At 45.1% G+C, this 22,783-nt stretch overlaps 1 protein-coding gene across 5 annotated transcripts in view; it reads left to right on the forward strand.

Annotated features, from left to right (window-relative positions):
- The window catches only part of CNTLN (centlein), a 557,312-nt gene that overhangs the window by 425,891 nt on the left and 108,638 nt on the right, over window positions 1-22,783 (forward strand). For all 5 annotated transcript variants that reach the window (XM_033920529.1, XM_033920556.1, XM_033920539.1 and 2 more), the window contains one exon: window positions 8,322-8,525. In XM_033920529.1, the coding sequence (XP_033776420.1) occupies window positions 8,322-8,525 (204 nt within the window). The remainder of the gene's footprint in view (window positions 1-8,321; window positions 8,526-22,783) is intronic.

A 22,783-nucleotide genomic window follows, 5' to 3' on the forward strand; every position in this document is an offset into this window, starting at 1 on the left:
TGTGTACGGGATAAATTCCCCTAGAAAGAAGATGATTATGCTGCAGGAGCAGATAAGAGGTGCAAGGGCACACATGCATGTGCAGCAGGAAGTACTGAAGATGGTTGCTGTTTCTGTGCATGAAGTATGGTATCATGTTCTGTGAGAGGAACAATACCCTATTTTTCATTCCATAAGATACACCTGACCAAAAGATGCACCCTAGATTTAGAGGAAGAAAAAAAACATTCTGAACCAAATTCTGTACTAACATATTTCTGTATCTTTCTGCCACTTGTAATAGAAGTGTAATAGCTAAATAGCATTTCCAACTCCATTAGAATTGGTATAGAAAATATGGAGTACATTTAACTGCAGAAAAATGAATATGAGATTAGAGCAGTGATCACAATTTTTCTAGCAGTGTGACTTCAGTGTGAGAGCCAAATTCATTGCTGAGCAAAGTAGACCACACTGGCTAGGGAAAGACATCACTATCCTGAGAGATTTGCCCTTGATATGGTTGGCCCAGCCACTTACGTGTATTTAAAATGTATAACTAAAATAAAGATTACCCCTAATACATTTTATTTATTTATTCAGTTTTCTATACCTGTCTTCCAGGTGAGCTCAGAACACTTTACATGAATTTATTCAGGTATTTCTGCATTTTTCCATGTCCATCCCGGTGGGCTCATAATCTTATTTAATGTACCTGGGGCAATGGGGAATTAGATGACTTGCCAGGATCACAAGGAGCAGCATGGGTTTGCTGCATTCTCAGACATAGTATGGTAAAAAAAAAAAATAGTATGGCCAACATTGACAAAGATGGCAAAACATAGTTTACAAAGCATAGTAAAACATAGTATGATAAAGCATGGTATAATGAGACATAGCATGGCAAACATAGTATTACAAAGCATGATTAATATAGTATGACATGACTTGGCAAAAATGGTAAATGCATGATGAAACATAGCATAGCATTTTTTCCATCTCCCACCATACATTCTCTATCCTTGTTCCCCATTTTCTTTTCCCAATACACTTTCCCTAAGTCAATTATCCTGACTCAGACCTTTCAAACTGGCTCTCCCCCTCAATTTTTTTAATCCTGCTCTATTTTCTCCATAGATTTGTTATCAATGCAACCTCTGGGACAGAGGTTCTGTTTTCTCCTGGCAGTACGTTTTCTCCTCAGCAAACATTTCATACAGCATGGAAATACTGTATTCCCTCCTTCCCAAACCACTCAAGATCTTACAGACAACAGAATATGGCTAGGCAGTATATATACAAAATTAAGCAAAACAGCCAGATCCCAGCCTTCCATTTGTTTTCTGCCTGAAGAAAGACTAGAAGTGCTGCCACAGTAGATTGGCTGCCATTGTGAAAACACTGCCAGCAGAGTGCCTGGAATGCCAGTTGTCAGAGCTGCTTCTTTGGCCTGTGCTTCACCCCATTCCATATTTGCAGATGTACTGTACTCTTCACTTGGTAAGACACTGGCTAAGGAAAAACATTACTGCCAGTCCTTGCACATAATAAGCTGAAACCAACTCTGAAGCAAGTTGAAGCTTTTGGCCCAGCTGTCTTCCGCTATAAATGGTATGTCAGGAATCCACCCAGGAAAACCGTGTAGCCTTGAAGGCCTCACCCCTTAGGCAGTGAACATAGCCCAAACAGCAGCACAAATAAAGTTAACATACTGCTAAGTCAGACTAGGCAGTCTGTACAGAATACCACAGCAAGAGAAGAGCTATGAGCTACATTGCTGTTTATTGATTCCTACAGCTCTTTAAAATACACAACTAGAAAGGTAGAGAGCTCCCAAGTATTGACCTTGAAGAAATACCTGATTCTCTACTACAAGTGCATTTGATATTTGGAACCCACTTGTGGACCTGGTATCCAATGAAGTGTCAAATCATTTGACCCAGCTATGTCGCAGCTACACTAAAGAAAGCATCAGGGAAAGCTTGCCAAGTTTGTGTATAACATTAGCTCAAATGTAGGGTTACTAGGAAGAAGATAAAGAAAAAACTTCCACATGCAGAACCTCTAAATATATTGTTCCTGGCCTACTTGGAGGTCTCTATAATCTCTGTAGAGAAGGAGCAGATAGAAAATGAAATTGGTTAAGCAATCCATAGCGGGATAGGTATCTAGTATTAACTTGGAAATTAGGAATAGATCTATGTAGAATAAGCACCAACAGTTGTGCTACAGTAGATGTAGATGGTTGTCCTGCAAAGAATTTATCACTGTTTTATAAATATAAAACACTGTTTACCATTTTCTTCAAGAAATTAAAGTTCTGCTTCAACTAAATGCCATAGAAGTAGTATCCCCTTCCCAGAAAAATCAGGGGTTCTGCTGCAGATATTTCCTAATTCCAAAGAATATGGGAGGTCTTCGTCCCATGCTCGATATCCAAGCACTCAACAAATATTTAGTTAAAGAAAAGTTTTGTATGCTATCTCTGGGAACCCTATACCCATTTCTAGAATGAAACAATTGACTGTGTTCTCTAGATCTCAAAGAGGCCTATACGTACATACTGTATCCATACACCCCGAACACAGAAAGTTTCTTTGTTTTCGTATGGATCATCAGCATTTCCAGTACAAAGTTCTGTCATTTAGCCTCGCTTCATCTCTAAGAGTATTCACAAAGTGTCTTGTGGTGGTAGCAGCAACCCTCCATACAAACGGGTTTCAAGTGTTTCCATATCTGGACAGTTGGTTGATAAAAGCTACATCGCCTGAAGCAGTGCACTTAGCAACACAAGTGACCATAGTTTTTCTCCAGCTTCTGGGATTCAAAGTCAACTTTCCAAAGTCTCATCTTCAACCCTTTCAAGTGCTGGAGTTCATAGGGGCCATGCTCAACACCACTCTTCTACAGACTTTCGTACCCCAACAAAGACAGGACACCTTGCTTCCGGGGTGTAAGGATATGTGCGTGTAGGCCTCTTTGAGGTCTAGAAAGCACACCACTCTTCTTCAGGCTTTCCTACCCCAACAAAGACAGAACACCTTGTGTCACCTTTGCAATCATGTGTCCACTCTGCAAAACATCTCAGCAAGACAAATGATGAGGTTCAGGGGTCACATGCATCCACATAATGTAACTCCATTCGCTCAACTGCACCTCAGGTCAGCTCAGTGGACCTGGTGTCTCAGTGGTCTCAGGCCACGGATTCCTTATCCCAGCACATCAAAGTTACCTCGCCTCTTCGTCAATCTCTCCAGTGGTGGTTGAATACATCCAGTGGTGGTTGAATACAACAAATCTCTCCAGAGGCTTATTTCACATCCCTCCACATCACAAAATACGACTAATGTATCCATGTATGCTTGGGGAGCTCCCCTAGATGGTCTCAGAACTCAAGGTGTCTGGTCTCCTTGAGAGAAGACATTCCATATCAATCTGTTAAAGAGTTGCGGACAATTCGCAATTCTCTGAAAACGTTTCAAGATCGTTTCTCCAATCAGGTCCTTCTTGTTTGCATAGACAATCAAGAAGCCATGTACTACATCACTAAGCAGGGAGGAACAGGCACTCATCCTCTGTTTCAAAAAGCCGAGCACATTTGGAACCAGGCAATTCCTCGAAACATATTTCTCAAAGCCATATATTTACAAGGGAAACTGAATGATCTAGCCAACAAGCTCAGCAGATTTCAGCGGCACAAGTGGATTCTCAATTCCAAAGTCTACGCCACATCTTCTCACTATGGGGGACTTCTCAGATAAACCTGTTTGCGTCTCCCAACAACCACAAGTTGCCTCAATTCTGCTCCAGACAGTACTCCTCATCATCTGGAGATAGATTTTTTTTCTTCTGGATTGGTCACACAAGTTCATGTATGCCTTTCTGCCAATCCCTCTAATTCTGAAGACGTTAGTCAAACTCAAACAAGAGTCAGCCATCATGATCCTAATAGCTCCTCGGTGACCCAGACAGCCTTGGTTTTCTCTTTTACTTCAACTGACAGTCAAGGATCCAATTTCATTACAGATCTTTCCATCTCTACTCACTCAGAGTCAAGGTTCTCTTTTACATCCCAATCTGCAATCTCTGCACCTAACAGCCTCTCGACCTGAATTCAGCAGATTATAATTTGCTAGCAGTGTGACTTCAGTGTGAGAGCCAAATTCATTGCTGAGCAAAGTAGACCACACTGGCTAGGGAAAGACATCACTATCCTGAGAGATTTGCCCTTGATATGGTTGGCCCATATTTCTGACTCAGTACAAGCCATTAAAGATGCATCCAGAAATCCTTCTACTCAGCAATGCTATCGACTCAAATAGACAAGCTTTATTTTGTGATGTAATCTCCATCAATTTGATCCTTCTACGTCTCCTCTTTCTTCAGTATTGGTCTACCTTCTCCATTTATCCAACTCTGAACTTAAGACCACTTCGGTCAGAGTTCACTTCAGTGCTATTAGTGCTTACCATGTTCCTTTCAACAATAAACCTCTGGCTATTCATCCGCTTATTTCCTGGTTTCTGAAAGGACTCTTCAACTCAAAACCTCCACTAAAACCGCCTCCAGTTATCTGGGATCTCAATATAGTTCTCACTAGTCTGTTGAAGCCACCATTTGAACCACTGGCATCTACTCATCTGAAGTTTTTAACTTGGAAAGTGGTCTTCTTGATTTTTATCACTTCTTATCTATCGATAAGAAGTGATTATCGAGTGAATGAACTTAAAGTACTTGTTTGTGATCCACCTTTACAGTGTTTCATCATGACAACATGGTTCTCAGAACTCATCCTAAATTCCTTCCCAAGGTAGTCACAGAATTTCATCTCAAATCAATCCATTATACTTACTGCCTTCTTTCCAAAGCCTCATTCTCACCCTGGAGAAACTGATCTTCATACATTGGACTATAAGGACCAGATTCTGTAAAGGACGTCTAAAATTTAGGCGTTGTTTAGACGTCCTGCAGCAAAATGCTGAGCGCAATTCTATAATGCACTATAAAGTGACGCACTATAAAGCATCACACTCAGCAAGTCTAGACACGTCTAAATATTTATTCGTCCTTTACAGAATTGCCTTTTAAATGGCAAATACACGTCTGCACAACGTCTATAATGTTATCGTGTCTCATTATTATGACATCATTAGAATGGCGATTTTATGTTTTTTCATTAAAATTGTATGCAGTGAAATGCTGGTACCAATATTATATGTTATTATTTATTTATCTTTTAATCCTTTTTAAATTTTATTTTTGTTCTGTGACATGGAGCAGGGTCAGGGTGCTAAGGCTGTAGCTCTAACCATTGCACCACACACACTCAGATAGTAAAATGCATGTCAATTTGAAATCCAAGCTTATATTCTCTTGATTTACAAGCAATAACTTCTCTAGGATAAATATCAAACGTGTACCTTCAACATTTGCCCAATTCCTCTTTTGGCCTCTATGTTCCTCAAAGTGGATGGGGGAAAAAAAAAAAATATATATATATATATATATATATATATATATATATATTGCATACTGCTTTAGGTGGACATAACTTAGGTGTCTCCCAGGCATGCTGGAGGCGTCCACATATAAGTGAACGGGGCTTCAATTTTTTATGTTAAATAATGTATTACTTAAGCAAAGCACATTAAAAAAATTATATATATATATATATATATATATTGTATACTAAGGGGTTCATAATAAAAAAAAAAGCATCTAAAAAGTGTCCTAGCCTGATCGTCCAAGTACCCATAACCAAAGCTGTTTTGTAGCCGTATCTAAAACCAGCTTAGGCCTTTCCCCTGCCTCTAAACGCACAGAGAGAAAAGAGGCGTGTTTAGAGGAGGGGAGTGGGCGGGAGGTGGGCCGACCTACACCTAGGCGTGCAGCAGGTATAACAAAAACTGTAGGCAGGTTGCCTAGTCGGCACTTATACCTTTTTGACTTAGACGAAGTCAAACCGGGTCTAAGTGCCGAAAAAGGGGCCGCTGAGCTGATGGCCGCTGGCGCGATCTGTTCTGCAGCCCGGCAACTTACCCATCGCGGCAGGAGAAATGCCTCATCTCCCCTACCGCGATGCCATCACTCCTCTACCCGAACTGCCGCGACCCCTGGCAGGAGAGATGCCATATCTCTCCTGCCGCGGGTCGCGGAGGTTCAGGTAGAGGAGTGATGGCATCGCGGTAGGGAAGATGAGGCATCTCTCCTGCCACGATACATCACCCCCCCCCCACACACACACACACACACAACATCGGGGTAAGAGGGAGCCCAAGCCCTCCTGCCCCGGGCATCCGCGGCACCCCCAACGATATCGGGGCAAGAGGGAGCCCAAGCCCACCAGCCCCGCGGCAGCCGCTGCACCCCCGACGATATCAGGGCAAGAGGGAGCCCTAGCCCTCTTGGCCCCGGCGACCCCCCTACCCCCAACCCCCCACTACAATACGGGCAAGAGGGATCCCAGGCCCTCCTGCCCTCGACACAACCCCCCAACGACCACCCCCCCGAACCCCCTATCGGCCCCACCGCCAACCCGCAACCCCCCCAGCCGACCCCATGACCCCCCCTTCCCCGTACCGTTCAACGTTGGCCAGAAGGACGGGTGCCAAGCCCGTCTGGCAGGCCAGCCGGCTCCAGAATGGGGCCAGATTGGCCCAGGCGGCTGAAACCCCGTCCACATGTGGGGCCTGAGACACCTGAGCCAATAAGAATAGGCCCGGGAGCCTTAGGCTCCTCCTATGGGTGGGCCTTAAGCACATGGCCGACGTTGAAAGGTACAGGGGTGGGGGGTCGGGGGGTCGGCTGGGGGGTCACGGGTCGGCGGGGGGGACGATCAGGGGTTTGGGGGTGCGGTGGAGGTCGTTGGGGGGAGGGGGGGTTGTGTCGAGGGCCGTTGGGCCTGGGCTCCCCCTGCCTGTATTGTAGTGGGGGGTAGGGGTCACCGGGGCCAGGAGGGCTTGGGCTCCCTCCTAGCCAGATCCAGTCGGGGGGGGGGGGGGGTCGCCGGGGCCAGGAGGGTTTGGGCTCCCTCCTGGCCCGATTGTACTCGGGGGGGCACAATCGCCGGGGCAAGAGGGCTTGGGCTCCCTTTTGCCCCAATATTGTTGGGGTGCCATGGGGCAAGAGGGCTCCTCCTTCACCTAAAAGCCCTTGTGTTGGACGTTTTGGGCTTATGTGTTTTTTTGGTTCATTATGGGGTATAAGTGTAGACATTGTGGGGGTGTACTTGTAGACGTAGTGGTTGGCTGGGCGTTTAAACAGCTAAAGGTAGAGGCAGGCCATAATTAAAACAAGGACGTTTGTTTTGGTTATGGACACTTTCCCTGCTTCTGCTTTCAACATTTAAGGTTTTAGGCCAAAAAGGGACTTAGACAGTTTTTTTGATTATGCCCCTCTAAACTTCTATTTTTCAAGCTAAGGAGGACTCCAGGTTGATATTAAGGTCAAATATGTTTAATAATGGATTACTCAAGCAAAGCACATGAAAAAAAAATATTACTTACTAAACCTCATTTCCAAAATGTTAAGAACATAAAAAGAAATAAACTACTCACACAATGGCTGTAGTTCAGAGCAAGTGAACGTGTCTGATGCACAATCTTGACATCATTGTGACATCAAGATGTTAGTAACCTTTTGAAAATGAGGGTTTAGTATACTATATATATATATATATATATATATATATATTTATTTTATTTTATTTTTTTTTCATGTGCTTTGCTTGAGTAATGCATTATTAAACATCTCTTTCTATTATTATCAAATAGGAGTCCTCTTTAGCCCCAAAATAGAAGTTTAGTATACTATATATATATATTATTTTTTTTTTTTAAATGTGCTTTGCTTAAATAATGCATTATTAAACATCAAAAAAATTGAAGCCCCTTTCACCTATATGATAAAAGGGATGGGACGACTTCCCTATGAGGACTGAGCAATCTTTGCAACTAATGGGAGCTTAACCCGATGTTCAAAACTACCATTCCTGTGTACAAAAAAGAAGATTAGCAAGGTAAGGACCTAATCTTTTCCATACCACCTTTAGAAAGCATGGCTCTTAACAAACTAAAATGAAGGATGCAACCTATATTAGGCTCCACCATCAACTAGACTACCATAAACACAATACTAGAACTTCATAAACCTAAATGTATGCCAAAACTATTATATAAATAGTCCCATGTAATTATGATCGCTATTATATATTGTATAAATAGTCCTCTGTAATAATAACTATATATGTAACCTGCCAAGAAATCTACCTTAGGAGGATTTGACAGGATATGAGATGGTAGCATAACATTATCTGTGGGTTTTGTTTGTTTTTAACAAAACAGAAGTTGACATCTGACCTGGCTGAATGTCAACAAGAAAAGGAAGATTTGAAGAGATCAGCAGATCAAATAAGAGAACAGTTGACCCAAGCCACAGGGTCATTTGAGGGGCTATTTCCAGTTTCTTCTAACCAGACCCAGCCTACTCCACCAGCTTCATCAAAGAATGCAGATTTGGAACTGAAGCAAATTCAATATAAATTGAAGGTAATTTGAAATTTAGAAATACTGTAGATAGAAATCATTTTATATATTTATTTGAAGTCTGGTTTCCTAAGCATGAAAAAAATTCAGTTTTATACTAATAGAAGACTATGAACAACAAATGCAAAATGATATTCTTGAACATATTCAACTAGGTATTTTTTAACTGTTTTGTTCTAGTCAGTTTTCATCTGGTGGTACCTAAGCAAGTACTATCTCTGAAGATCTGGACTAACGAGATAGGCAGGCTGAATATCAAGGATGTGTGCAATGATGCACCTCTCGACTCCCCCCCTACAAGACCTTACCCCCTCCACAACATAACACCCCCCCAAAAGTTTACCCCACCAAAAGCAGATTCCCAGCTGCAACCCCCCTTCTACTACTACTACTACTACTTATCACTTACAAAGATATAAAAGGCCTATGTAGCGCTGTACATTTTCAAGAAACAAACTAGTAAAGGGACCCACTAGCTACTTCAAAATTCTTTTCATTAGGTGGTGCTCAGATTCCAAGATGGAAATAAAGAGTTCAGTATGGGGACCAAACCCCTATAAAAACTCTTAAGGTATCTATCATTGCACCGTATGAAAAAGATGTTTTAAAGTGCTCACAAGGTGAACTCATAATATGCTCAGAGTCTTTAGAAATACTGAATAAATGTCCAGTCTTTGAATGAATTTCAATATGTAACAGCTTCAAAATATGCAACTGTTCAAAAAAAAGGACTTAGCTGAAGAATACTGAAAGCGTGGATGATTGCTGGGTCCTGACGCGTTTCGCCGCCCTGGCTTCCTCAGAGAACCCGCAGCTTTCAGGCTTGTATTCAAAAACTTGTCCTAAAAGCACAATGCAGATGAATGTGTCAAAACATTGAAAACAGAGTCATTATTCACTAATAAGAACCGTTTCCTGAGCTCTCGACGCTAACAGCTGGGTACCTGTGGTGAATCAATAATTTCTCCGTTTCCTATGACGTAAGCGCTCAGCTGAGCGCCCGGTATTTATGCAGGAAGAAATGTCAATCACCTAGTGGAGGAACGCCCACCACTCCACTTCCTTGTTCAAACCCAAGGGTGTCACTGTTTGCCAATGATAAATCCATCGTTGTTCATGCTTCCAAAGCCAAGCCTGATAATTTCCCCCTCTCTTACAGTGGGCCACCTCAAGTACTGTGAACTGTAAATCCTGTAATTGATGTGAGGAAGCTAACCAATGTTGTACTAGGGGGGCATTGACATCCCCCCTCCTGATTTTGCTCAGATGTTCAGTGATACGTGTCTTGATACTCCTGGTGGTGTGACCGATGTACAACAGTTTACAAGGGCATGAAATAAGATAAACAACCCCCTGCGTGTCACAATCTGAATACTGCTGCAAAACATGTTTCTTTGGTAACCTAGGGTGGTGTATACTGGTAATAACCAGTGCATGCGCACATATGGTACAATGTCCACATTTGAAATGTCCCATGGGTTCTTGAATCATAACGTCTGCTGGTGTACTAACAAAGTGGGACGAGGACACAGTATCCCGTATATTTCTTCCCCTAGAGTAAGCAAAAAGGGGGGGTTGGGCAAGACTGGGGTGAACCTGCAACAAGTGCCAATGGGTCATGATGATTTTTTTAATGTGGAATGCTTTGTAAGAGTATGGAAGGGTGCACACCATCCTGGGTTCAGATTGATCAGTGGAGGGTTGAAGCAGGTAAGTACGATGGGCATAAAGGGCTCTTTTGTATGCCTTTTTGATGATACCATTGGGATATCCACGGTCTCTGAATCGTTGCCACATATCACCTGAGCGGAGTTTGAATTCTGCCTTGGTGCTGCACAGACGCCGCAATCTTAGAAATTGACCCACGGGTAAATTATTTCTCAAATGGCGGGGATGGTAACTCTCATAATGTAGGAGAGTATTCCTATCTGTAGATTTGCGATGTATGGTTGTGACAAAAGCCCCGTCTTGTATGGAGATGTGAATGTCCAAAAAGGCTAGTGTGTGTGTAAGAAGTACTCGCAGTAAATTGGAGATGCGAGTCACAAGTGTTGAGCCACTGTAAAAACTGCTGAAACAATTCCATGGTGTTAGTCCAAATCAAAAAAATATCATCAATGTAGCGCTTCCACACATGTATCTCTGAAGCATATGTAGATGAATAAATGTGTGTGTTTTCAAAGTCAGTGACATACAGGCATGCAAGAGACGGGGCCATAGTGGCCCCCATGGCGGTGCCCTGTATCTGCATGAAAAAATCATTGTCAAACATGAAGTAATTGTACTGCAAGGCGATGGTAGCTATGGTGACTAAAAAATCAATTCTAGCTGGAGACAACTGAAGTGTATCTAGATGTTTACGAACAACCTCAATAGCACTCGTTTGAGGGATGTTGGTATACAACGCCTGTATGTCAAGAGTGACCATGATTGCCCCACAAGGGATGCTTACTGACTCCTGGAGCCACACTAACATAGAGGTTGTATCCTTTATGTATGATTTAGCTTCAGACACTAGAGGTTTTAAATAGAAGTCTACAAAGTCCGACAGAGGCTCCAAAATGGAACCAATGCCAGAAACAATGGGGCGCCCTGGAGGAATGGTTGCATGTTTATGAATTTTAGGGACGAAGTATATCACAGGGATAGTAGGGTAGTTTTGATGTAAAAAACGATACTCCCTGTCCGTGATAGTGCCCTTTTCTAATGCCTGTAAGAGGATGTGGTGAATAAGATCAGAAATGTCTGTGGTGGGGTCGCCAGGTAAAGCTGCATAATACTGTGCATCACTCAGTTGTCTGTGTGCTTCATTAACATAAGCAGCAGTGTCCTGTATAACGATGCCACCACCCTTGTCAGCTGAACGAATCACAATGTCCACATCATGGGACAAAGTCCTTAACGAAAGACTCATGTCTGTGGTCAAATTCCGTTTAATATGTGAAGATTGACATTCTAAACTGGCAAGGTCACGCTCGACTAGGTTATAAAAAACCTGCACATGTGGATCTAAGGGCCCAGGCGGGGTCCAGGTCGAGGGTTTGTGTAATCCCATGGGACCGGGGTCATAAGGTTTGTCCTGAAAAAAGAGTTTTAAATTACATTTTCTGATAAGTTTGTACAGACTGATTCTGGTGTCCAAAGGGTTGTAATTTGTGAATGGAACAAAAGACAGCCCTTTGGAGAGAACAGCTGTTTCACTAGCAGTCAAAACTCTGCTGGACAAATTGAAAATATTAATGGCCCCGGTTAAGGTTTCCACCAGGGGAAGACGCCCTCCGAAACCTTAACCGGGGCCATTAATATTTTCAATTTGTCCAGCAGAGTTTTGACTGCTAGTGAAACAGCTGTTCTCTCCAAAGGGCTGTCTTTTGTTCCATTCACAAATTACAACCCTTTGGACACCAGAATCAGTCTGTACAAACTTATCAGAAAATGTAATTTAAAACTCTTTTTTCAGGACAAACCTTATGACCCCGGTCCCATGGGATTACACAAACCCTCGACCTGGACCCCGCCTGGGCCCTTAGATCCACATGTGCAGGTTTTTTATAACCTAGTCGAGCGTGACCTTGCCAGTTTAGAATGTCAATCTTCACATATTAAACGGAATTTGACCACAGACATGAGTCTTTCGTTAAGGACTTTGTCCCATGATGTGGACATTGTGATTCGTTCAGCTGACAAGGGTGGTGGCATCGTTATACAGGACACTGCTGCTTATGTTAATGAAGCACACAGACAACTGAGTGATGCACAGTATTATGCAGCTTTACCTGGCGACCCCACCACAGACATTTCTGATCTTATTCACCACATCCTCTTACAGGCATTAGAAAAGGGCACTATCACGGACAGGGAGTATCGTTTTTTACATCAAAACTACCCTACTATCCCTGTGATATACTTCGTCCCTAAAATTCATAAACATGCAACCATTCCTCCAGGGCGCCCCATTGTTTCTGGCATTGGTTCCATTTTGGAGCCTCTGTCGGACTTTGTAGACTTCTATTTAAAACCTCTAGTGTCTGAAGCTAAATCATACATAAAGGATACAACCTCTATGTTAGTGTGGCTCCAGGAGTCAGTAAGCATCCCTTGTGGGGCAATCATGGTCACTCTTGACATACAGGCGTTGTATACCAACATCCCTCAAACGAGTGCTATTGAGGTTGTTCGTAAACATCTAGATACACTTCAGTTGTCTCCAGCTAGAATTGATTTTTTAGTCACCATAGCTACCATCGCCTTGCAGTACAATTACTTCATGTTTGACAATGATTTTTTCATGCAGATACAGGGCACCGCCATGGGGGCCACTATGGCCCCGTCTCTTGCATGCCTGTATGTCACTGACTTTGAAAACACACACATTTATTCATCTACATATGCTTCAGAGATACATGTGTGGAAGCGCTACATTGATGATATTTTTTTGATTTGGACTAACACCATGGAATTGTTTCAGCAGTTTTTACAGTGGCTCAACACTTGTGACTCGCATCTCCAATTTACTGCGAGTACTTCTTACACACACACAGCCTTTTTGGACATTCACATCTCCATACAAGACGGGGCTTTTGTCACAACCATACATCGCAAATCTACAGATAGGAATACTCTCCTACATTATGAGAGTTACCATCCCCGCCATTTGAGAAATAATTTACCCGTGGGTCAATTTCTAAGATTGCGGCGTCTGTGCAGCACCAAGGCAGAATTCAAACTCCGCTCAGGTGATATGTGGCAACGATTCAGAGACCGTGGATATCCCAATGGTATCATCAAAAAGGCATACAAAAGAGCCCTTTATGCCCATCGTACTTACCTGCTTCAACCCTCCACTGATCAATCTGAACCCAGGATGGTGTGCACCCTTCCATACTCTTACAAAGCATTCCACATTAAAAAAATCATCATGACCCATTGGCACTTGTTGCAGGTTCACCCCAGTCTTGCCCAACCCCCCCTTTTTGCTTACTCTAGGGGAAGAAATATACGGGATACTGTGTCCTCGTCCCACTTTGTTAGTACACCAGCAGACGTTATGATTCAAGAACCCATGGGACATTTCAAATGTGGACATTGTACCATATGTGCGCATGCACTGGTTATTACCAGTATACACCACCCTAGGTTACCAAAGAAACATGTTTTGCAGCAGTATTCAGATTGTGACACGCAGGGGGTTGTTTATCTTATTTCATGCCCTTGTAAACTGTTGTACATCGGTCACACCACCAGGAGTATCAAGACACGTATCACTGAACATCTGAGCAAAATCAGGAGGGGGGATGTCAATGCCCCCCTAGTACAACATTGGTTAGCTTCCTCACATCAATTACAGGATTTACAGTTCACAGTACTTGAGGTGGCCCACTGTAAGAGAGGGGGAAATTATCAGGCTTGGCTTTGGAAGCATGAACAACGATGGATTTATCATTGGCAAACAGTGACACCCTTGGGTTTGAACAAGGAAGTGGAGTGGTGGGCGTTCCTCCACTAGGTGATTGACATTTCTTCCTGCATAAATACCGGGCGCTCAGCTGAGCGCTTACGTCATAGGAAACGGAGAAATTATTGATTCACCACAGGTACCCAGCTGTTAGCGTCGAGAGCTCAGGAAACGGTTCTTATTAGTGAATAATGACTCTGTTTTCAATGTTTTGACACATTCATCTGCATTGTGCTTTTAGGACAAGTTTTTGAATACAAGCCTGAAAGCTGCGGGTTCTCTGAGGAAGCCAGGGCGGCGAAACGCGTCAGGACCCAGCAATCATCCACGCTTTCAGTATTCTTCAGCTAAGTCCTTTTTTTTGAATAGTTGCATATTTTGAAGCTGTTACATATTGAAATTCATTCAAAGACTGGACATTTATTCAGTATTTCTAAAGACTCTGAGCATATTATGAGTTCACCTTGTGAGCACTTTAAAACATCTTTTTCATACGGTGCAATGATAGATACCTTAAGAGTTTTTATAGGGGTTTGGTCCCCATACTGAACTCTTTATTTCCATCTTGGAATCTGAGCACCACCTAATGAAAAGAATTTTGAAGTAGCTAGTGGGTCCCTTTACTAGTTTGTTTCTTGATACGGTTCATTTAGGAACCCTTTTGCTTTTTGAATTCACCCAGTTGTTTATATTGGGCGCTGTACATTTTGACATTTATAGACGGTCCATGCTCAGAAGAGCTTATAATCTAACTTAGACAGACAAACATGACATACAGGGTTGGGGATGCAGAATCCAAGGTGAGAGGAGTTTGGAGTCGAAAGCACTCTCAAAGATGTGGGCTTTTAATTGGGCCTTGAACACTGTCAGAGATGGAGCCCGCCGTAGAGATTCAGGCAGCTTGTTCCAAGCATAAGGTGCAGCAAGTTAGAAGGGACGGAGTCTGAAGCTGGCAGTTGAAGAGAAGGTCACAGATAGGAGGGACTTACCAGCTGAGCGGAGCTTGCAGGGGGATCATAGGGGGAGATAAATGAAGAGAGATAGTGAGTGGCAACTAAGTAAATGCATTTATAGGTCAGTAAGAAGAGTTTGAATTGTATTCAGAAATGGATGGGAAGCCAATGAAATTACTTTAGGAGAGGGATAACATGAGTATAGTGGCTCTAACGGAATATGAATCATGCAGCCAAATTCTGGATGGATTGAAGGGGAGAAAGATGGCTGAGTGGAAGACCTGAGAGTAGCAATTTGAAGTAATCGAAGTGCAAGATGATGAGGGTGTGGATAAGGGTTTTGGTACTGTGCTCGGAGAGGAAGGGTCAAATTTTGGTACTATTAAAGAAGAAGAAATGCCCCCTTACCCATCCACCTGTAGACTCCTTTAAGCCCCTGATCATCTAAGAAGGCAGACAGGACAGAAGCTTACCACAAGACTACCTTTAGAGGTCACAGCTGCCTTTTTCGCCTGGAGTTAGCATGGACAGGACCAATTTGGGGCTGCATCACTTTGTACTTGCTTACATTAAATGTCATCTGCAGATGACATTTAATGTGAGCAATTGCAAAGTATTGCATGTGGGAAAGAGGAATCCAAACTATAGCTACATAATACAGGGTTCTTTGTTAAGAGTCACTGCCCAGGAAAAGGATCTAGATGTCATCCTTGAAGATACATTGAAACCCTCAGCTCAGTGTGTGGCGGCAGCTAAGAAAGCAAATAGATTGTTAGGAATTTTCAGGAAAGGAATGGAAAACAAAGATGTAAATGTTATAATGCACTTGTATTGCTCTATGGTACATCTGTACCTGGAATACTGTGTGCAATTGGCAGTAGCATAGTTAGGGGGGGATGGTCCACCCCAGGCGCTATTTTGGTGGGGGTGCCGGCACCCATCCTCCTCTCCACCCCAACCCCCACTACCATGCATGCCTCTTCCCTTCCCTTGTATCTCTAAATGTTTCCAAGTTTATTTACAGACCATCATTGTGTATCTGACTGGTTTACAAAGCTAAAAAAATATTAATATAAATTTAAAATTGGGGATAAAATAAAAGGTTGTACATGGGATAGACAGGTTTGGGAGAAGAGGGGGAGGGAAGGTTGTAATTACATCATAAAATAAAAATAATAGAAGAAATGAGGAGGGAGGAAAAGACACCAGGGGAGAGGGATCTCTTCTTAAAAGTGGTTCTTTTTGTATGCTGAAATGCAGTTGGGATATGGTATATGTCTTGAAATAAGAAAGTTTTTAGTTTATTTTTAAATTTATCAAGAAAATTTTCTTGGCGAAGGTGAGATGGCAAAGCATTCCATAGAGTGGGGACTGTAACAGAGAAATTAGTGTTTCTAGTGTAATAGAGTTCCTTGATTGGGGGGACAGTTAGTAAGTTCTGGTCAGCCGATCTGAGGGTCTGTGGAGAAGAGTAGGGAATGATAAGTTTGTCGAAAAAGGCCCGGTGAGCACGTATGTTTGATTTTAAAAGCCAGCAGAAGGGTTTTGTATATGGTACGATATGAAATGAGTAGCCAGTGCGCTTGTCGCAGAAGGGGAGTGACGTGATCGTATTTCCCTGCCTTATATATGAGTTTGATTGCCGTGTTTTGGATGAGCTGCAGATGACGAGATTCCTTTTGGGTGATCCGACATATAGAGACTTACAATAATGTAGATGAGAAATGACCAATGAGTGAATTAAGGTTGTGATAGCAACTGTTTTGAGGTTAGAAGTTAAGGAGCAGATAAGACGAAGTTTGTAGAAGCAACTTTTTATAACAGAACATATATGATCGTGATAGGTTAACTCTTTGACTAGAATGACTCCTAGCAATTTTATTTTGGGTTCCATTTGTATTGGGCAGGATTCAATGGAGATTTGTCCATTTATGGTTTCAGAGTTTCTGGTCAGGAAAAGTATTCCACGGGATTTATTTATATTGAAAGTTTGTTTGTTCAAAGCCAATCGCTGATTTTATCCAGTTTCAAGTTTATTTCCTGTATATCGTGAATATTGGCATACTGCTTTGAGAGCCAAGAGGAGGCTGTTCTGTGAAAGAAAAAAAAAATCCTGAGGTAGTGCCGGTCTGAAGGGTTGCGTTCCCTTTAAATTTGCTGTATTTTTCAACTAATCGGCACTTGATTCTTAGCTAGTCGCGTATGGAGCAATGAGCACTTTACAAGGGAAAAAGTGCTCATTGTGCTCCAGACGCGAGCCACTCACAGCCAGCCTGTGCAAGCGGTGTACAGGCTGGTGCAATGGAGGAGCCTCGTCAGCAGCGGGTGCTGGCATCCAGGGTTCCCCGCCGCTAGTGTCTCGCAAGTCGGCAGGGACCAGTGGGGAAGCCCGATCTTCCCCCACCACCCACGGAGGGATTTCCTCAGCTGCTGATGGTCAGGGTAAAAAGCATTCCCTTACTGCCGGTTCAGCTGGGATTCCCTCATAGCTTGCCTGTCTTGCCTATTTTAGCGGCTGGGGCAGTTCAGGATTCCCAGCCGCTACAGGTCCTGGAGGGGTTATTTTTGGGGGGATCTTTGCCATTTTTGATGGCAGGCCCTTCCATTTTGTCTGCAACCTCAGGTGACCTTCTCTCTGTATTAGAAAAACAAGGACAGGTTTCTGCTGGGTCCCCTGATGTGGCAGGGAGTCTCGTGAGACCACCGGGGTTTTTTTCCCCCCAATTTAATTTTTGCTTTGTGCAGAGCCTATTTACAGGTGGCTGGGGGTCCTGCGTGTACCCAGGGGATTTCAGGGAGAGGGATCCCTCCGCATCCCCTGTGGCTTTGCCTCCATCTATGCCTTTGACATCCCCTCTTCCTCCTCCCATGTCCAAGCGCCCGATGGTGGCTTGGGATGAGGATTTGTAGTCAGAGGAGCATGTTGGCCTGGATTAGGACCTGGACCCTTTTGAGGATTTCCAGGATCCTCTCAAGGGGATGGCTGCTTCTGGCAGGGCATCTGGTTTCCGGCAAGGAGGTGTCCGTGGTACGCCTTTTTCATAGGGTTGAGCTGACAGACCTGATTCAGCAGGTCTCCTTGATGCTGCATTTTGAGGAGGTGCCACCGTAGGCCCTGCGTGTGGGGGACCCTCTTAAGGAGATCCACGCTGCTTCCTGCTCTTTTCCTATGCATCAGGATATTCGGGATCTCGTCCTGGCGCAGTGGAATACACCTGAGGCGCCGTATTGGTTTGTGCGCTCCATGGCTTGTTTGTATCCCATCTTGGAGGGAATAGGGCTACCTTAAAGGTCGCCAGTGGTGGACGCGGTGGTCTCAACAATTGCTAAGCAGCATACCGTGCCTATTGAGGGCGGTTCTGCCTTATGGGACTCTGAGGAGCGTAAGTTGGAGACCATTCTTAAACAGAATTTTGATGTCTCTGCCTTGGGGGTCCAGGGGGCTATTGGGGGGGGGGGGGCTGGTGGCTCAGGCCGTTCTTCAGTGAGCCGAGCGTGTCCTGGATTGTGAGTCTGATATCTGGTCCTTGGTGAATCAGGAGGTGGCAAAGACTGAGATGGCTGCCTCATTCCTCTTGGATGCCCTCTATAACTTGGTTCAGACGTCTGCCAAGTCTATGGCTTTTGGAGTGGCTGCACGTCATATCTTGTGGCTTTGCGCTTGGTCAGCGGATGCAACGTCCAAAACTAAACTCACTAAATTTTCCTTTCAGGGATCTTTTTTATTTGGAGAGGATTTGGATAAGTTGGTTCAGACTGTGACGGACTCTAAAGTGCCCAGCCTGCCTAAGGACTGTGCCATTCCTGCAGTTCGGGGTGGCACTGCCCGGGGGTGTATGCAGGAGTTCCACAGATACCGCCCTGGGCATGGAGCTGCTCCCTTCCTGGCTTCGGGGTTTTCCCGGGGTTGATTTTATCAGTGCATACAGTCATTTCTGGGGGGGGGGTCCGTCGTGAGGCTGGGAATCCCTCCGCCCGTTCCCCCGGTGCTCGTTCTGCCCAATGACTCCTTCCCAGCACCCCCTCTGGTTCGGGTGGGTGCCCGGCTGCACAAGTTTTTTCCAAAGTGGGTCCTGGAGGTTGCCCACTCCCTGCCAGATCATTTTCTAGCTTCTCCGTGTCAGGCAGCATGGAAGATGCAGGCCCTTTGCCAGACCCTTCAACGCTTGCTAGATCTCAAAGCGGTAGTTCCAGTACCCCCTTAGGAGTGTGGCATCAGCAGGTACTCAATTTACTTTGTGGTGCCCAAGAAGGAGGGGACCTTTTGACCCATCTTAAATTTAAAAGGCCTAATTGCATGTTCTAATTCGGGCCTCCCTTTAGCGCTTCCTTCGCATTGCAATCTTGAGTCAGCACTATCAGTTCTGTGCGCTTCCTTTAGGCATGGCCACAGCTCCATGGACGTTCACCAAGGTTATGGTGGTCGTTGCGGTGGCCTTGCGAACAGAGGGCATATTGGTGCATCCCTACCTGGATGACTGGTTGATTCGAACGAAGTCGTCTCAGGAGAGCACCCAGGTCATGGCTCGGGTAGTGGAGTTTTTGCAGTCACTGGGATGGGTGATTGGCCTCATCTTGGTTGGCCCCATCTTAGTGTCTGGAGTACCTTGGGATTCTGTTCGACACTAGAGAATGACACGGTGACAAAATTCATCACCGTTCCCGTCCCCGCGGATAACCGCGGGAAACCATCTTCATGTCATTCTTTAAAGAGAGAGGGAAGAATCAGAGTATGAATTGCCACAACCACTGACCCACAAGCTTTGCTTTGAAGAATGCTGGTGTAGAAGGACTGAGGTTGAAATAGACACTAGAAAATGACATGGGATTATTTCCCACGGTTATGCACGGGGACGGGGACGGTGATGAATTTTGTCACCATGTCATTCTCTATTCGACACCTCCTTGGGGAAGGCCTTCCTCCCAGAGGCCTGGTTAAGCAAATTGCAATCTCAGATTCACATGCTTATGGCGTCCGGTGTTCACATGCGCAGGTTTTCCTCCAAGTCTTGGGGTTGATGGCGGCTTCCCTCGACGTACTGAGGTGGGCTCAGGCCCACATGCATCCTCTTCAGTATGCTCTGCTTCGGAGGTGGTCGCCCCAGAGGCACAGTCTGGATTCCCCTGTTCCTCTGAGGGGCTTGGCGCGCTGCAGTCTTTGTTGGTGGCTTCAGACCTCCCATCTTGTTCAAGGGGCAAGTCTGGATCAGCCACAGTGAAAGGTGCTTCTTACGGATGCTAGTCTCCTCGGTTGGGGAGCTCAGGTTCTTGGTCACTCAACTCAAGGCACCTAGTCCACGGAGGAGGCGTCCTGGTCGATCAATGTTCTGAAGATCAGAGTCGTCCATCTAGCATTGTTAGCCTTCTGCTCCTTTTTGACAGGCATGTTAGTCAGGGTTCTGTCGGACATTGCCACGGTGGTGGCCTATGTCAATCGTCAGAGGGACACCTAGAGCACTCAGGTGGCGCAGGAGGTGACTCTGCTCATGGTCTGGAAAAAGTCTCATCTTCAGAACATCTCAGCCTCCCACATAGCCGGAGTGGAGAATGTTCAAGCAGACTTCATCAGTTATCACATGCTAGATCCTGGAGGGTGGTGTCTAAGCCACATGGCCTTTCAGTTGATAGTGCAGTCTTGGGGTCAGCCCCTCATGGACCTGATGGCCATGAGTGTCAACTGCAAAACACCCCGCTTCTTCAGTCGTTGCAGAGATGGTCAGGCCGAGGGGCTGAATGCTCTGGTTCAACCATGGCCAACGGAGGGGCTGTTGTATGTGTTCCTTCCGTGGCCATTAATGGGCAGAGTTCTACTCTGCATTGGTGGTTCCGGAGGCTCCGGATTGGCCCAGACATCTGTGGTTTGCTGATCTGGTGCGATATCTGGTGTTGGATCCTCTTCCTCTGCCTCTTTCGCCCGATCTTCTGACTCAGGGCCACATTCCTACATTCGATCCGGGTCCCTTTTGTCTTTCGGCTTGGCTCTTGAAAGGGAACGCCTAGGTAAGAAGGGGTATTCAGATAAAGTGATCTCCACCCTCTTGGGGTCCCGGAGACTTTCCACATCTCGAGCTTATGTGCGGGTTTGACGTATCTTTGAGGACTTGTGTGGGGGCACGTAATGTGGTCTCTTTTTGCGCTTCCCTGCATCACATCTTAGAGTTCTTGCAGGATGGCCTGGACAGGGGCCTGGCTTGTTTATCTCTCCGGGTTCAGCTGGCGCCTTGTCAGCCTTTTGTGAGTTGTTATAGGGTCAGCGTCTAACTGACATTCCTGATGTCGTTTGCTTCTTGTGAGTGGCCAAATTGCTCAAGCCTCCTGTGCGACCATCTGTTCCCTCTTGGGATTTGAATCTGGTTCTGTCCGGGCTGGTTGGCCCCCCTTTTGAGCCTTTGGGTGCCTGCTCATTGAAGGACCTTACTGTTAAGAAGGTGTTCTTGGTGGCTATTACGTCTGCTAGGTGTGTTTCGGAGCTGCAGGCTCTCTCTTGTAGGTCTCCCTTCCTGAAGTTTTCTAGGGAGTGGGTCATTTTGCGGCCTGTTCCTTTCTGCCAAAGGTAGTTTCTCCTTTTCATGTCAATCAGGCAGTGGTCCTCCCGGTGTTGGATTGTCAGGAGGGATCTTTAGAGCAGAAACAGTTGCACAAGCTAGATGTCTGTCAGGTTCTTTCTTTACTCTTATGTGCAGAGGACCCAGGAGTTCAGGAAATCAGACCATCTCTTTGTCCTTTTAGCAGGTCCTCGTAAGGGGGATGGTGCTTCCAAGGTTACCATTGCACGCTGGATCAAGGATACTATTGTTTCTACATATCTTCTTCAGAAGAAGCCTGTTCCGGTATTTCTCAAGACTCATTCCACTCAGTCAGGCGGCTTCTTGATCTGAGTCTTCACTAGTGCCTCCAGTGGATATTTGTAAGGCTGCTGTTTGGTTTTCTTTGCATTCCTTTTTCAGACACTACCGTGTGGACGTTCAGGCACGTCAGGACGTGATGTTCGGTGAGCATGTTCTGGTGTCGGCCCTTTGGGGGTCCCGCCCATGATAGGGACTGCTTTGGTACATCCCGCTTGTAAGATGTCTATGCCGGTCTGGATGTAAGTAACTTAAGAAATTATTTTATCTGTTAACGGTCCAAGTGCCTCCTCTGAAGCAGATATTTGGAGTTGGAAAATACTATTGGTCAGGGGTCAGCAACATGCAGCTCGTGAGCCACATGCGACTCTTCTGCCATGTGGCTGCAACCCTTTAATCTCCAACCCTTTAATCTCCCTCCCAACCCCATGATTCCCCTCACCCCCACACCCCCGAGCCTACCAAAGTACCTGGTGGTTCAGGAGGGGTCTTTGTGGCAGGAGCTTAGCCCTCTCACTCCTCCCTCCATGCGGCTGCCTTCTAAAATGGATGCCGTGACCTTGTGCGACTGCTCACAGCATTTCCTGTAGTACCATAAGCTGCCGTGAGAGGTCGCGGCAGCCACGAGGAGGCGAGATGGCCATGCTCCTGCCACAAAGACCCCCTGCTGGGCCACCAGGTACCTTGGTAGACCCGGAAAGGTGGGGGGGGGGGGGTAGAGTAAGAATAATGTTAGGGGTTGCTGGTACCATTTTGGATATTTGGCATTGGGAAGGGCAGAAACAAAAACTGGGGTTCACTCCTACCCGAACCACAAGACACTGGGGATTTGAGTAAGGTAGGCCTTGGAAACTTTGGTCCAGGACCTGTATAGTAATTCTCTATCTATACACTTCAATCCCCTTTTCCTTCAGAAAATCATCTAATCCTTTCTTGAAACCCAATAGTGTACTCTGTTCTATCACTCCCTCTGGAAGCGTTTTCCAGGTGTCCACCACTCTTTGGGTG

This window comes from Geotrypetes seraphini, chromosome 1 (genome assembly GCF_902459505.1).
Source record: "Geotrypetes seraphini chromosome 1, aGeoSer1.1, whole genome shotgun sequence".
NCBI lineage: Eukaryota > Metazoa > Chordata > Amphibia > Gymnophiona > Dermophiidae > Geotrypetes > Geotrypetes seraphini.